General features: G+C 48.4%; 4 protein-coding genes across 4 annotated transcripts; 3 read left to right on the forward strand and 1 right to left on the reverse strand.

Annotated features, from left to right (window-relative positions):
- Nucleotides 1-558: 558 nt before the first annotated feature.
- On the forward strand, nt 559-1584 carry N7533_008382 (uncharacterized protein; the record flags this gene model as incomplete). The annotated part of the gene is made up of 1 exon (XM_057105032.1): nt 559-1584. The coding sequence occupies one exon, from the start codon at nt 559-561 to the stop codon at nt 1582-1584; it is 1026 nt and encodes a 341-aa protein (XP_056959989.1).
- A 372-nt stretch (nt 1585-1956) lies between these two features.
- N7533_008383 (uncharacterized protein) lies at nt 1957-7081 on the forward strand (the record flags this gene model as incomplete). Its single annotated transcript, XM_057105033.1, has 2 exons — nt 1957-3220; nt 3282-7081. 2 exons carry the CDS (start codon nt 1957-1959, stop codon nt 7079-7081), a joined length of 5064 nt encoding a protein of 1687 aa, XP_056959990.1.
- Nucleotides 7082-9528: 2447 nt separating this feature from the next.
- N7533_008384 (uncharacterized protein) lies at nt 9529-9735 on the reverse strand (the record flags this gene model as incomplete). The annotated part of the gene is made up of 1 exon (XM_057105034.1): nt 9529-9735. One exon carries the CDS (start codon nt 9733-9735, stop codon nt 9529-9531), a length of 207 nt encoding a protein of 68 aa, XP_056959991.1.
- Nucleotides 9736-12118: 2383 nt separating this feature from the next.
- N7533_008385 (uncharacterized protein) lies at nt 12119-12472 on the forward strand (the record flags this gene model as incomplete). Its single annotated transcript, XM_057105035.1, has 1 exon — nt 12119-12472. One exon carries the CDS (start codon nt 12119-12121, stop codon nt 12470-12472), a length of 354 nt encoding a protein of 117 aa, XP_056959992.1.
- Between the last annotated feature and the right edge of the window lie 2742 nt (nt 12473-15214).

Below are 15214 nucleotides of genomic sequence, written 5' to 3' on the forward strand. Positions count from 1 at the left end.
CCACAGTGTACTTCCGGAATTGCAACACATTGTTTTGTGTGGTCTTATTCAGCAGTAGGGTTTGATTTTTGTTCTAGTTTCATGTCGCGTTCCAATTTCATGCCGTGTTCCAGTTTTGTTTTGTGTTCCGGTTTTGTGTTCTTGCTTTTTCTTCTGCAGTAGTTGTGTGATCGGATTATGACAGCTCTGATACATGAAAGGGACTCTTTCATCCGTAATCTGACTAGCTAACCAAATTTTCAATGAGCACCAATATCTTATTGGTGTCCAGATTGCTGTACACACACACAATTTATTAACGCCCGGCGGCTGAACCGAAAGGGCAACTATCACTGATCTAAATATACACGCCTTAGCTAATGCTGTGTCTCCTTGGAGCCCATACAAGATTCCAATACTAAAGGTTGTCATTTCAGTACAAGTTCACGCGTAATAGAATTTCACGCTAGTTCCTTGGCAGAGGGGCCCAAGAAAAGAAAAGCAGCCATCAGGGTAGAAGCCGTTTTCGCTATCAACTGTAACGCCGGAAATGTGCGAACTGTACTTGCAGGACGGGAGATGAGTTCGCAACATCTAGATGCCAGGGTGGGCTGGAAACCCAAGCCCCTCTCAGCCCTTCGTCGTCCTTCCTCACTCCTCAAACCCGCCGACCCCAACCCCAACTCCAACCCCACCGCTCCACCAGACCGAACTACCCCGCATTACAACAACAAACCTCTCCACCAAATCCCGATCACCTACTCAACCATCGCTGCTCGAGCTCTCTCGTTTCATAGACAAGTGCTTACCAACGTCACTCCTCTCCAACTTGCTCAAAATGGCTTGTATTTCAAGTGCTCTAGATCTGGAGGATCAGCGTGCTGTTTTGCTTGCGGATCGACCATGCCCTTATACACGCTCCAAGATAACCACACCGCGGAGATGAAAACTCTTCATTTGGCAGACTGCATATGGCAGATCATCTGTCGCGATTTGAAGCATACTTTCGAAACACCCAACATTGTCACCCGCTTAGATACCGCATCTCCATCACCTCAACGACCGCCTATCAAATCAGTGCCAGCATCGATCCCGCCACATGAACCTTCAACCATGAACATTGATACAGCATCCGACCAGTTCAGTACGATACCCGAGCCAGTGCCGCAACAATCTCAACCGACCTTCTCTTCTGAAGCCTCTCAACCTCCTCAACCTCGCCTCTCAACATTCCCAGCTACCTCCACACCAAACTCACAACCTACCTATGCCTCAGTTTTACAACACTCCGGACCTTCTCTACCGAAATCTACTTCCAATACCAATCAATCCGTACCTTCCCCCAAACGCACACTCACAATCGAGGACCTTTACCGCCGTTTCCACAACAAACCATCACCATTCCAACTCAGCAAGAAAACCAGCAAAAGCTCAGCTCGTCGAGCTCGCAACAAAAACGTATCTGCGACACAATCTCTAACCAGGTTTTTAATCTCAGCCTTGCCAGCATTTTCGAAACTCCTAGCCGAGATGCAGCCAGCCGCGGACAATTGTTGGCCGCCTTATCTAGGAACCCATTACAGCCGCGCCGTAAGGGCAGCCTAACACCTCGAACGGCAAATTGGCCACGACAGGCCTTATCAGGTGAGGCTCAAAGTTCACCGCCCAGGAAGTTTGGTACAATCTCAGGGATCAATCAGCATGTATTTAGAAAGTAGTTGTAACCTGCATATCGCCGTTAGGCGAGGGGTCAGGGTAAATGAAATCATCATCATCATCATCATCATCATCATCAACTGTAACGCCTACTGATCCTGTATTCATATAGGATGGGATATAGACTGTATCTGTCAAGGATCCTGTACCATATTGAGGACACGAGGATTCGAAGGAGCCTTGAATCGACTTGACCGATCAATCGTGAGCACCTGGAAGACCCTGTAACCAAAGTGGGAAGCGCTGTATCCATTGCGAAAAATGTCGGGACGGACCGCGATGCGAACCCCTGAACCCCCTGACCGCGACGATCACGAAGACCCACCACCGCGACTGTTGAGACCGAGACGCACCACCAGACCACCTAACAACTACGCTCAAGAGCAGGAGAAATGCACTGAGCAGAGAGAGACACGCTCCCAGCAGAGCAAGAGAGCCCAAGACACAACAGTAGCCCAACGTGACGCGGTAGCTTCGGACGACTCGACAGAGAACGAGGACCTGAACACCGCCAAACTAGTGAAGGAGCTTGTCAAACTCAGGAGAGAGATCAGACAGCGAGATGATTTGCATAGAGAAGAGATCCAGAAAGTTCAAGAAGAACTTCAGAAAGTCAAGGAAGAATTTGGTGCCACCCTCGCAGAAGTTCAACATGAGCTCCAGAGCCTAACGAATATGCCCCAAACACCGCAATCGCACTGCGAATCATGCTCACAGAACAGCCAAGATGAGATCCTCCGCGAAATTCATTCCCTGCGCGATGCCATGAGCCCTGCCGTTCCCACTGGTTCCCCGTCCTATGCAGATGTCGCCCGTACCCCTCCAACCAGTCAACCGAGCAACATACGAACTCTCTCATCATCGAACACGACACCGACCACCTTCACTGACACGTTATACTGCACGATAGATACCTCGAAGATGGCAGACAATGAAAACGAGAGAATGTCCGCAGGCCGAATCAGGGCGGTGGTTGAGACAGAGATCCGGACGATGGAAGGCCACATGCACTGGCGCTGTCGCGCTGTCACTGTGGACCCGAAGAACACTAACCGGATTAGGGTAGCTTGCCGAGACGAAGCTGAGCATCAGCTGGTCAAAAGGGTGGCAGAAGCCAAGATTGGCGCGGGAGCTCGGGTACTCCGTGACGAGCTCTACCCGATCAAAGTTGACAGCGTCAACAAGGCCGCCGTGCTAGATGAAAAAGATGAGGTCCGAGTTGAAGCTGCGGCAGCCTTTAGCGAAGAGAATGAAGCTACCGTGGCTAAGATCGCATGGCTTAGCAGAAAGGATAGTGCGAAGGCATATGGGTCTATGGTCGTGTATCTGACTAAAGGCAGTGACGCGCGGAGGCTCCTGGCTGACGGGTTCTTTCACGCTGGGGGAGAATCTGGCGTGACCAGCGCCTTTGAATATCGACCACGACCGATGCAATGCTACAATTGCCAGGAGATTGGCCACAAGGCATTCCAGTGCAAGAACGTCCAGAGGTGTGCGAAATGCGCCATGGAGGGCCACCGCCACAGTAACTGCGCTCAAACGGTTCAAAAGTGCGTTCCATGCGGAGGCCCACATGAATCATACAGCAAAAATTGCCGGAAGCTCTATCCGTCACATTATGAATAAAACACTCCGAATAATCCAACTGAATGTGAGGAAACAGGGAGCAGTGCATGACAGTTTAATGAACGACGAAGAAACTCAGGGGGCAGTGGCACTAGCGATTCAGGAACCCCAAGCGAGAAGAATTCAAGGCCGGCTCTTGACAACCCCGATGGGACATCACAAATGGACAAAGATGGTTCCCTCCACCTGGAGGGAGGGCCGATGGGCGATCCGAAGCATGATTTGGATCAATAAGGAAGTGGAAGCGGAGCAAGTGCCGATCGAGTCGCCGGATCTGACGGCGGTGGTTATCCGCTTCCCCAAGCGACTGATTTTTATGGCATCGGTTTATGTAGAGGGAGGGGATGCCTCGGCGTTGGACGACGCATGCGATCACCTTAGAAAAGCAATCACAAAGGTACAGCGAGATTCAGGGACTGTGGTGGAGGTCATGGTTGTAGGGGACTTCAACCGCCATGATCAACTCTGGGGAGGAGACAACGTGTCTTTGACAAGACAAGGAGAGGCGGACCCAATCATCGACATCATGAACGAATTTTCTCTGAGTAGCCTACTCAAACGAGGCACGAAGACATGGCACGGCGGAGGGCAGACTGGGGACTGTGAGTCCACGATCGACCTCGTTCTGGCCTCGGAAAACTTGACAGACTCGATGGTCAAGTGTGCAATACACGTAATAGAGCATGGCTCGGACCACTGCGCCATTGAGACTGTTTTCGATGCGCCGTGGCCGACCACACAGCATACGGAACGACTTCTGCTGAAGAACGCACCATGGAAGGAAATTAATGCCAGGATCGCGACTACCCTAGCCAACAATCCGTCGGAAGGGACGGTGCAGCGAAAGACCGACCGACTCATGTCAGCGGTATTGGAAGCGGTGCATACTTTAACACCGAGGGCCAAACCGTCGCCACACGCAAAGCGATGGTGGACGGCAGACCTAACACAGCTCCGCCAGATTTACACATATTGGAGAAACCACGCCCGCTCGGAGCGACGAGCAGGGCGAAAGGTACCACACCTGGAAAGTATGGCCGCGAGTGCGGCGAAACAATACCACGATGCTATTCGCAAACAAAAGAAGAAGCACTGGAATGAGTTTCTGGCGGACAACAATAATATATGGAAAGCCGCGAAATACCTGAAGTCGGGAGACGACGCAGCATTCGGGAAGCTCCCGCAGCTCCTCAGGGCAGATGGAACCACTACCACTGATCACAAGGAGCAAGCAGAAGAACTACTGACCAAATTCTTCCCGCCCCTGCCGGACAGAATTGACGATGAAGGAACCAGGCCGCAGAGAGCGCCGGTAGAGATGCCGGCCATCACCATGGAAGAGGTCGAACGGCAGCTGTTGGCCGCAAAATCTTGGAAAGCGCCGGGCGAGGACGGTCTACCGGTGATAATGTGGAAGATGACGTGGCCTGCGGTCAAACACCGGGTCCTAGAACTATTCCAGGCATCGCTGGACGAAGGCACGCTACCGAGGCAATGGAGACATGCGAAGATCATACCGCTGAAGAAACCGAACAAAGAGAACTATACCATTGCGAAGGCTTGGAGGCCGATCTCACTCCTGGCGACACTGGGGAAGATACTGGAATCAATCATCGCAGAAAGGATCTCACACGCGGTGGAGACCTATGGCCTGCTTCCGACTAGTCACTTTGGGGCCCGAAAGCAGCGGTCCGCAGAGCAAGCACTCTTACTCTTGCAAGAGCAAATCTACGCGGCGTGGCGTGGCCGACGGGTCTTGAGCTTGATCAGCTTCGATGTCAAAGGAGCCTACAATGGGGTCTGTAAGAAACGATTGATCCAGAGGATGAAAGCTCGAGGTATACCGGAGGTTCTGCTCCGGTGGGTCGAGGCGTTCTGTTCGGGGCGAACGGCGACTATCCAAATTAATGGCCAAGCATCTGAGGCGCGAAGCCTCCCACAGGCGGGGCTACCTCAGGGATCACCCCTGTCCCCGATCCTCTTCCTCTTCTTTAACGCAGATCTAGTACAGCGACAGATCGACGGCCAGGGAGGAGCGATCGCGTTCGTGGATGACTTTACCGCGTGGGTGACCGGACCGACTGCGCAGAGCAACCGGCAGGGTATCGAAACAATCGTCAATGAAGCACTCGACTGGGAAAGAAGAAGTGGAGCGACGTTTGAAGCGGAGAAAACTGCCATCATACACTTCGCCCCCAAGGCCCGCAAGTCGGACTCGGAGCCATTCACCATTAAGGGAGAGACCGTTGAACCTAAAGACCATGTTAAGATTCTTGGCGTGATAATGGATACAAGACTCAAATACAAAGAACATATCGCGAGAGCGGCGTCCAAAGGCCTGGAAGCAGCGATGGAGCTGCGACGGCTTCGTGGCTTATCCCCAGCAACAGCGCGGCAATTATTCACGTCGACTGTGGCCCCGGTGGTGGACTATGCCTCCAATGTCTGGATGCACGCTTTCAAGAACAGGAATATCGGGCCGATCAACCGGGTTCAACGAGTCGGAGCGCAGGCGATTGTAGGAACGTTCCTCACAGTTGCGACCAGCGTGGCGGAGGCCGAGGCTCACATTACCACTGCACGACATCGGTTCTGGAGACGAGCCGTGAAGATGTGGACGGACATTCACACCCTATCAGTAACCAATCCCCTCCGCAGGAGTACAGCTCAGATCAGAAAATTCAGAAGATACCACCGGTCGCCATTGTATCAGGTCGCAGACGCGCTGAAAAGCATCGAGATGGAATCACTGGAAACTATCAATCCATTTACATTAGCGCCATGGGAGGAACGTATACAGGGCGATAGACAGGATTCATCAGTGACACAGACCGAAACAGGCGGAGTCATGCGGATTGCGGTCAGCAGTTCAGCACGAAAGGAGAAGGTAGGATTCGGCGTAGCGATTGAGAAGCAGCCACCTCGGTATCGAAAACCGAGGCTGAAGACCTTCTCTGTCACACTGGGCGCAAGAGCAGAGCAAAACCCATACTCTGGCGAATTGGCAGCAATGGCATACGCACTGGGCACGCTACAGGGACTGAAACGGTACAGGGTCACGCTACTCACGAGCAACAAAGCGGCGACTCTCACGCTGAGGAATCCTCGACAACAGTCGGGCCAGGAACACATCTACCAAGCATACAAGCTGATCAAGAGGCTACGGAAGCATGAGAACCACATCAACATCTGTTGGGTCCCGACCAGCGAAGATAATCACCTGCTAGGCCTAGCAAAAGAGCAGGCTCGGACCGCGACCCAAGAGGATTCTACCCCGCAGGCACAGGTCCCCCGGATGAAGTCGACAACACTGAACATCTCACGATCCCAAGCAGTCCCCAAAAATTGCCTGCCAGAGAATATAGGGAAACACTCCAAGCGAGTGGATGCAGCACTTCCAGGGAAACACACCCGACAGCTATATGATCGATTGTCTTGGAAAGAAGCAAGCGTGCTAGCCCAGCTCCGGACTGGTATGGCGAGACTTAATGGATACCTCTATCGCATCAACGTTGCAGAGACGGAACAATGCGCATGTGGACAAGCCAGAGAGACTGTGGAGCACTTCCTCTTCCGATGTCAGCGGTGGACCACGCACCGGACGGAAATGCTGCAATGTACCCACACTCACCGAGGCAACATATCATTTTTCCTAGGCGGAAAATCGCCTTTGGATGACCAAAACTGGAAGCCGAATCTAGAAGCAGTGCGAGCCACGATACGGTTTGCAATCACCACGGGCCGACTTGACGCCACTTAAGCATATCGACCAACACAGATTAACCCTACCCCGACCCAACCCCAACCTAACCCCCACTATATACCTTGTGCCAGAGACGGTAGACGCGCTTCAACTGCCGAGGATAGGATGTTGAACACTTGGAGAAGCGCCTTCAAGCAAGTCTACTCACTAAAAACTAACCCACAAGGACTCGCTAAGATATTGATATCTGAGATGACATACACTGAAAGGAATCTTGTATGGGCTCCAAGGAGGCACAGCATTAGCTAAGGCATGTAAATTTAGAACAGCGATAGTTGCCCTTTCGGCTCAGCCGCCGGGCGTTAATAAATTGTTTGTTTGTAACGCCTACTAAGTCTTCCAGACTCTTGGCGCACTAAGAAGTGCTTTCCTCTCGAATGCCTCACTTTCAGCCTGGCGTATTTTACGCAAGTCATGTTCACCACTATGCTTTCTATTTCCGTTGCTAAACATTAGCATCGAATCAAAAATCGACCCGATCTTTTCGCAACTCCATCCTGACTTTAAAGTCCAATCCGCGTGGAAAATTTCTTTATCCACACTCGATTGCGTTTTGCAAAGACGATATTTCTGAGACGGCTTGGGCCTTTTGATGCGATCTTCCCATTTCCCTCCACGACGCCACGCTAAGAAAATATTATGAGAATTTCGAAAAAATACCACTTAGTTTATAGTTGACTTACGAAATCTAATTGGTAAGTGCTTACCCATCTTTCAGCCTGAAAGGAAATTTTATCGAGATCCGCTGGAAATGGCCTTCGTTCAACCTTTTACCAAGGTATTAGATCACGCCTCCAAAAGTGTCTGTGGGTTGGCTCACTACTATATCCCTTGATCTAATACCTGCATTGCTGCTTGGTACTCCTGCTCCGATACCGACTAATAGACCGACTCAGATGGCGCGAAAACTGGACACCAACTGCATCTCAACCGTTGTCGCTGATGAATTGCCGTACGCTCTACTCGGCAAGCTACTAATGACGATTTTATGTCCCCAGATGCGCCCAGGAATATAAATTATCATCTATCGGCTGACGATGTTCTGTACGGGGCATATTCTTCGTCTGACATCAGCTTGGTAGCTGCCGTCTCCACTGACAGGGCGCATATCCATCCGACTGAGTAATCGTTATGGGATAGGAGGATCCTAGATTCCTTGATCCAGTTTGTAATGATGGGCTCTAGGCCATGAATATGAGGTTTCTAGTTTGTGGGGGGAAAAGGTAGAGTAGAGTTATGGACCTAGGCCGTGGAATCGATAGCAGGGGATTGATTATTTTGGCAAGACGGCGGGAAAGATTGAGGGGTCCTCCATATGATTTGCAGAGGTCCACCGTGGAATTTTAAGGGCGTTTTGTTTCATACACATCGTGTATTCTTACGGGACTAGGTGCTGTAATATAACTGCGCAATTTTATGCGGTATTCAATTTAATGTGGGCCGCTCAATAAAGTATCGGCACTAAGGCCTTGGTGGTGGGGCCGGAAAAGAGTGATTGAGTGTGTATTAGTCAAGGCGGTTTCGAGAATGACTGTAGATGATTGAAGTTGACTTCATCAAATTGAACGAAGTCGGGGGGGGCTGATATGGAATGTGGATTCGCATTGACCGGTGGCCGGATCCCAAATCCTGACGGTATTATCATTGGACGCTGATGCGAGCCGGCTTCCATCTGGCGACCAGGAAATCGAACTGACCCAACTGCTATGCCCCTCGAGGATTAACGCGCCAAGTCCGCACTGACTGCTTACTGTACACTGCTCAAGGAGCACTCGGATTGCACTAATGTAAAAGATGCGGAATCCATGATTGACGAGCCCACGGCTAAAGCTGTCTGGCGATACCTCAAAGATAAAGCAAGCTTACTAGGAAGGTTCTATGTTCCTTCAGATAGTAACAACCTGGTATTATTGATCATAGTATCTGTAAATCAATGGTTACGTACTATACTAATGCCTACAAAGGAGAAGACTGATGTACGCAAGCGGTTGAGCCGTGAACCAGAATGCCTACCAGTATCAATATTAGTAAAAGACTATATTTTTGATATCATTACTTGCCACATCTCCTCTGATACTACCTTATTGTGCAAGTCCGCGGCAGCGACCAATCTCTATGATTTGTAGAACATGCTTTCTCCCATGCTTCTCGCAAATTCGGGATATTAACAATACCCTATATTAGACATAACAAACAGGAAAATGTAAGAGCGGGCGTAGAATAGACGAAGTGCTCGCGAAATAAAGACACCGGTCTCAGACACATGTCTGATATGAGATCCACCACAGCTAGTTGTTTGCAAGGACGATAATACAGTAAAAAGAACGAGTAACAGTTCTCGGCAGAGGAAAAATACAATCGATTGGAATTTCAAATGCTCAATCATCAGAATCAATTTACCAACATCCGATGGATGACCTCGAGAGAAGAACACAAGATCCAGGTCAAGCAATCTTCTCAACAACTTGCAGAAGTTCATATGCCGACCCAGTCTTTGGAATTTTCTGCATCCCGTAGCAGTTAATCGACACTTCCATCCGCCACCAGTCATTCCCACCACCTCCATTTCCCGGGAAAGGAGTCACCGTTTCCATTGTTGCGAGTTGTTTCTTTGCGTCCTTGGTATGAGACTCAACAACTTCTCCATTCATTATCCAGACATAGACCTCTCTCTGCAGCAATTCCAATAGTTTTATAAGGTAACCATTTTGACTGGCAGCAAGTCCCGGGGCACTGAGCTCAATTTTTAACTCTTCATTTATGCCTGTTCTAATCCCTTTTTTGAGGCCAAACAGGCCTGGGGCTGACAAGACTAAACATATTTCCACCAGAGTGTACTCATTGTACGAGGCAGGGAAGATCCTGGTGCATTCCATCGCAAGATCACGTTGAATTGGAATGAATCTTATCCCTCTGGTTGTCTTCTTTTTGACAATGACAGTTTCTTGGAATGTCAGTAATTTCCAGCAAAAAATTTGTTGAATGACCTACCATCGGGAACAAGTTGTATCCTTAGCATGATGTTCATGGGAAGAAGACGCTTCTCCGAGTGGCTAATAGTGACTTAATACCCAACATATTCATTCAAAATCGAAAGAGAAACAAACCAGACAGTAAATTTCCAATTTCTAGCGTGATGAGTTTGGGATATATGCAGTGGTGTTTATATGAGTTTTAATTCCTAGTCAGGCAGGCTTTTTATAAAGGAATGAGGCAAAAAGCACCCGCCAATTAGATTCTTATCATCAAGGCCAGTCTTTCATGTTTCGGCTTCCTGGTTCGAAAATTTGCTGTTTGTAATTACCCATATCATTAAAGCCATTCCCAAACTTTGACATGACGATAAAGCTTATTGCTGGTATTTCCAACTTTAGTTTACCCAAAGCATAAATACAGAATGCCCTCATAGACCATCTGTATCTCTTAGGAAATTCAATGTATAGCACTTGGCCTAATTCTAGAATACAAAACCATCCTTCATGTTTATTCAATCTTTTTTTTGGCAAATGACCTCCCTCCCCCTTAGGGCTGCGGCGTTATAGTTTGGATTTTTACCCTAGAGAAGATAGCTCTAAGCTACCCAACGCACAACAATATGTGCTATTTTAAATTATTTTCATATATTTCAGGCCATCTGTTAGTATTGAGGTGGATCAAGTGAAAAAGAGGTAACAAACCAAATTCCCCCTTCTCGTACTTTAGCTCCGTCTCCCTGGTATATAGCATCCCTTGAAGCTCTTCGTATTGCGACCCCTCGAGACAAATTGTAGGCCGCTGCAATGCACGACGAAAATATTCCAAAGGATCTTTGCGCAACTTTTTGATAAGTGTTCCTATTCGGTCGGTCTCGGTTTCAGTAATGCTTTTCAGCTCTTAAGAGACATATTAGTTCCCTCCTGTATAATGCTTGATAATTCTTACCGACACCTGTCTCAGGAAATTCCGGTCACTTTAGTTGATTTAAAAGCGTAAGTAGAGCTTTTTGAGAAAGTTTTAAAAATACAGATCTATAATATCGATCTAGCTCGTCGGTTTTGCTGTACCGCATGGTCTTGGCTGAGGGGGGCCATTTGGAATTCAACGGCGAGCGGTGGATTGCATACGATCAATCTAGAGTAAATTGCAGTCCTTTTTATAAGACTTCAAAAGTGATAGCGGGAATTGGAACGATGGCTTCTTCGAGTATCTATGTGGTCTGTCCAGGTAAGACCAGGTGAGCGACATGGTTCCTAGCAGATCCAAAAGTGCATTTATTGAAGTGTAAATCAAGTATGCGCTGGTGTTATTGACATAAAACATGTTCCTATTCTTTACCTAACGAACTATCAACCTCGGAAATTCTCTCGTGAAGCTCCGTCAAATGCCAATGTTGATCATCTTTTCTTTCGGGGTAGCTAAAGTAGCAGTCTTCCAGGAAGCCTTGGTGTTCCCATCTGCGCACCGCTTACTGTGCTTCTTCCTTGGCTAGTACCCACAATTTTCTTATGTTTTTTTCAAGCAGCTTCTTTTCTCTAGGTTGATCAAAAAATATCTTGGCGGCCAGAAAGATTCCAGGCTCTGACATGAACATCTCAAGCATGCGCTGACGCAAGCCGAGAGGTGGAAATTTCGCGTCAATCAAACCACTTGCAAGGGCAGTGAAGTATGCCAGGTCTTTGTCTTCGTTTGCTTTCAAGCTCTCATTGAGGATCGTATATGTAAATTCATCTGCCACCTCCTCGATATAGCTCGGAAATGCTCGTGGTCGAAGGGGATCATTGCTACCCATTCTTGTGTTGTAGATCATGGAATTGTAGCACCAGCCTCGATGGAAAACCTTTGTTCTATAGCTTGGTGAGTATTCTGACAGTCGTATTTCTGAGCCCTCGGTCTCAATCAAAGAATTGACTTTGTCCGTCAAGGACATTTCTCAGGCGTTTAGAGCATTCTCTGTTGCGGGCGCAAGTTGAAGGGCTATGACTTATTAATGACCTTTCTGTATTGAAGACCGGGGAAAATTTGAGATATTTATATATCCGTGCTGCAACTTGGATCATGCAGCAGACTCGAAGCTATGATGGGTGGCGGAAGGGCGCGCAGGAAGCAGCCGACTGCTTGGCCAGTGGAGCCGCGGGTATGCTGGCTGTAATTGTACGCAGTCCGTTCGCAAAATGGCGAGCAGATCGAACAATGCTGGAAGATCTTACAGTAATTACTGTCGACAGAGCATACGGAGATGGAAAGAGACTCCAGATCCAGATACGGGGGCCAGATGACCCTCGTCAATACTTACTCGCCGAGATTGAAGATCTTACTGTGAAAAAGATTCAGGTACTGGCAGAAGAGTCTGCAAATTTTGAGGTAGTCGGCTTGAATATCAAGGCCGTTGGGCTAAAGGAGCGCATCTGATCTGAACTATTCCCGAATTGGCCATTCCTTTGGGCCCGGGCCCTTCTTGGTAAAAAGGCCCTGGATATGCTAGCCATACAAGAATTGATTACGCGTACGTATTCGTGAAGCTACAAGGTCATTATAGCTTGGTCCAATGCAAGAAAAGAGTCAAATCACAGGATCGTCGAAGGTGGAACCAAATTTGAACAGTTCATCCCTACCCCCATTCATGTCCACAACCTCGGGATATTTCAAAGTGGTCTTTTTGATTTTATAACCGTCCAGTATGTCAACTTCGACGGTAGATAAAGGCTTTTCTTTACTATCTCCCGAATTGTGATGGATAGCTCGCACTTTAATCACTTTCCAATCTCTGTGACCGGTATGCTGCAGACGCATTCTCTCAATCTTTTGGTATTGGTTCCGCATTGGCGTGGTTGTGAGTGAAGCGGAGCTAGCATTTTCCAGCCTTGGGCACTGTCTGGTGTCTTGAGAACTCATGACAGGACTTTGGGTTGGGCTCGTGCTTTGTTTCTCAGAACGTTGGGTAGTCTTGTATCGTATTAGCATCCGCTGAGTGGTGGAGACACACGATTGATACCTTCGGGAGCCCGAAGCAAGCAAAATATGACCGTAGCCCCATGGCTGTGACTAAAACATTCAACAAACAGGATAGGAGGTGCCTTGCCGTAAAATAGAAAGTTGAACCATACACCTACGACGGGGCTGGCGGCATTTATGTTTGGCCACACCTAGGCCGATCATGGATCAGGTGTATCATATTGGCTTCGGAGCAGTCTTGAGTCTGTTATTATGTACTTTTTCCATCTGCTCCGATCAATTCCGATCTCAGTAGGTTACATTAAGCAGCTCCTCTCGACATGCTAGTTCAGTGACTCCCAGCTGAGTTTCTGCGAGCTACCTACAAGCACACTGCGTCATGGGGCAATCTACGGCAGAACGTCTCATCGGGAGCCTATTGGCTCAACTATAAAATATCATACTTCTTCTTCGCTTGGATCTCTCGTCTGTCATTTTAAAACCAGTCGTGGAGCCCGCTGCTGTCCCACTCATAGCAAGGGGGGCGAATAGCGATCGCTGGGTAGTGGCGTTGCGGGAGATTTATCGCTGTACAGGACTAGCACTTTGGGAGCAAAATGGCTTCATGAAACCGGAAGTAGCCAGCCAAGACTGTGTCAAGGGTCATATGGCCTACGAACCATGTCTCTTTTTATCCAGCAATAAGGATTGTCCAAGAGTCCCAGCACCTCGAAATCGCTCCAATATGGCCGGAAGCTCTTACGTTTTGAGGAAAAGTTTGGGCCCGGCATTGCACTCTGCTTTATACCGGTATTACCATTATTCCGCCAACTATCTATGGCCGAAGAGGCCAAAACAATCGAGATGCTACAACATGGACATTTAGTGAACATATGGCAAATAGCGCGAGGCCTGAACTTGGTGAGACAGCAGTACCAACAACTATCCAGGATTCCAGCGGGTAACTCACCCTGCTCAATAGTATTAGACAAACAGCTAACTATCGGCTATAAGCGGCTCAGGGCACGAAGGCATAAACCACAGAACCTAAACCCTCATGAAGAGAAATGCCTCTGGGGAACATGGATCTAGTCCCCACGGGAGCTCTGAGTAGCCTTCCCAAACGAGCCAACCCTCGGCCGGGATTCATATCGCCATCCTCAGAGCCTTTTGCACGACGAGTATCTGGTGGTGCACTCAAGTGAGTTTAAGGCTTTTCGAATTTGGATGAATCGAAAAGTAGGTAGAAGACGTCTCGAATCAGCCAGAGGATGTAAAGCATTGCTAATACCCACAACGAGGCCATAGCTTTGTATGTTGAGGAGCGCCAGGTGATTCGCCTGGTAAAACGGCGGCCATTAGGACCCTGGATAGGCCCTTGACGCGGGGCCGAGCGATAGGTTTTCAGCATTGGGATAAAGGTTGACAACTTTTAGGGACAGATGGTGAAGTATTTTACTTGAAAGCAGGAGCAACAGTACCGGCTTTTAAATAGAACAGACTGCCTATCTTGGCCTTAATATCAGGCGACCTGTCACAACCTCGAAGAAGAGGTGCTATACGGATGGGCCCTTGTTATTAAATAAGGTAATACTTACATCCAAGGGCTTTTGCTGGTAAAAGCTTCCGGAAGAGATATTACACCGAAATGAAAGTAGAAAATTGTGATGTTGAATTGACTAATAATCCCTTGTATTTTCGTAGCGAATAAGAAGCATGCTAGAAATCCTCGACTCTATCCAGATCATTTTCTCCTTCTTGATAATACAAGTTCCATTGGCATTTTTACCACTGGCGCGGAGATTGAAGTGCTTAGTAGATTCTCTCTTGTGGGGGAATTTTCTTTGGTTGGGGAGTAGAGGCAGAGTCCATGTAGTTGACATGTTGGATGAGCTTCGCTGTGTTGCCGAGCACAGTTTCAACACGCCCTGAATTCGGGAAGTGAACTTTCATTTGCCAGCTTCCCGGAATAACACTATGAAAATACACTATGAATCCTTGATTTTCCACATTAGAGGGGAGTTGAACTTTTTGAAGGGAGATTCTTCGGGAGAATGCACATGCCAGACGGATAAAACGACCCTCCTCAGTATCACGAACACCAGGCATGCAGAGTCTTGTCTGCATTTTGCGAAAAAGAAAATTGAGCTCTTTCTGGAAACCGCTACCAGCCCGTGTCACTTTTATCGCGATAAATACCTGGTGGGCTTAAATTCTGAT

Source organism: Penicillium manginii (genome assembly GCF_028828005.1).
Source record: "Penicillium manginii strain IBT 31320 chromosome Unknown utg000005l:1.0-5665137.0:1.0-5668048.0, whole genome shotgun sequence".
In the NCBI taxonomy this organism is placed as follows: domain Eukaryota; kingdom Fungi; phylum Ascomycota; class Eurotiomycetes; order Eurotiales; family Aspergillaceae; genus Penicillium; species Penicillium manginii.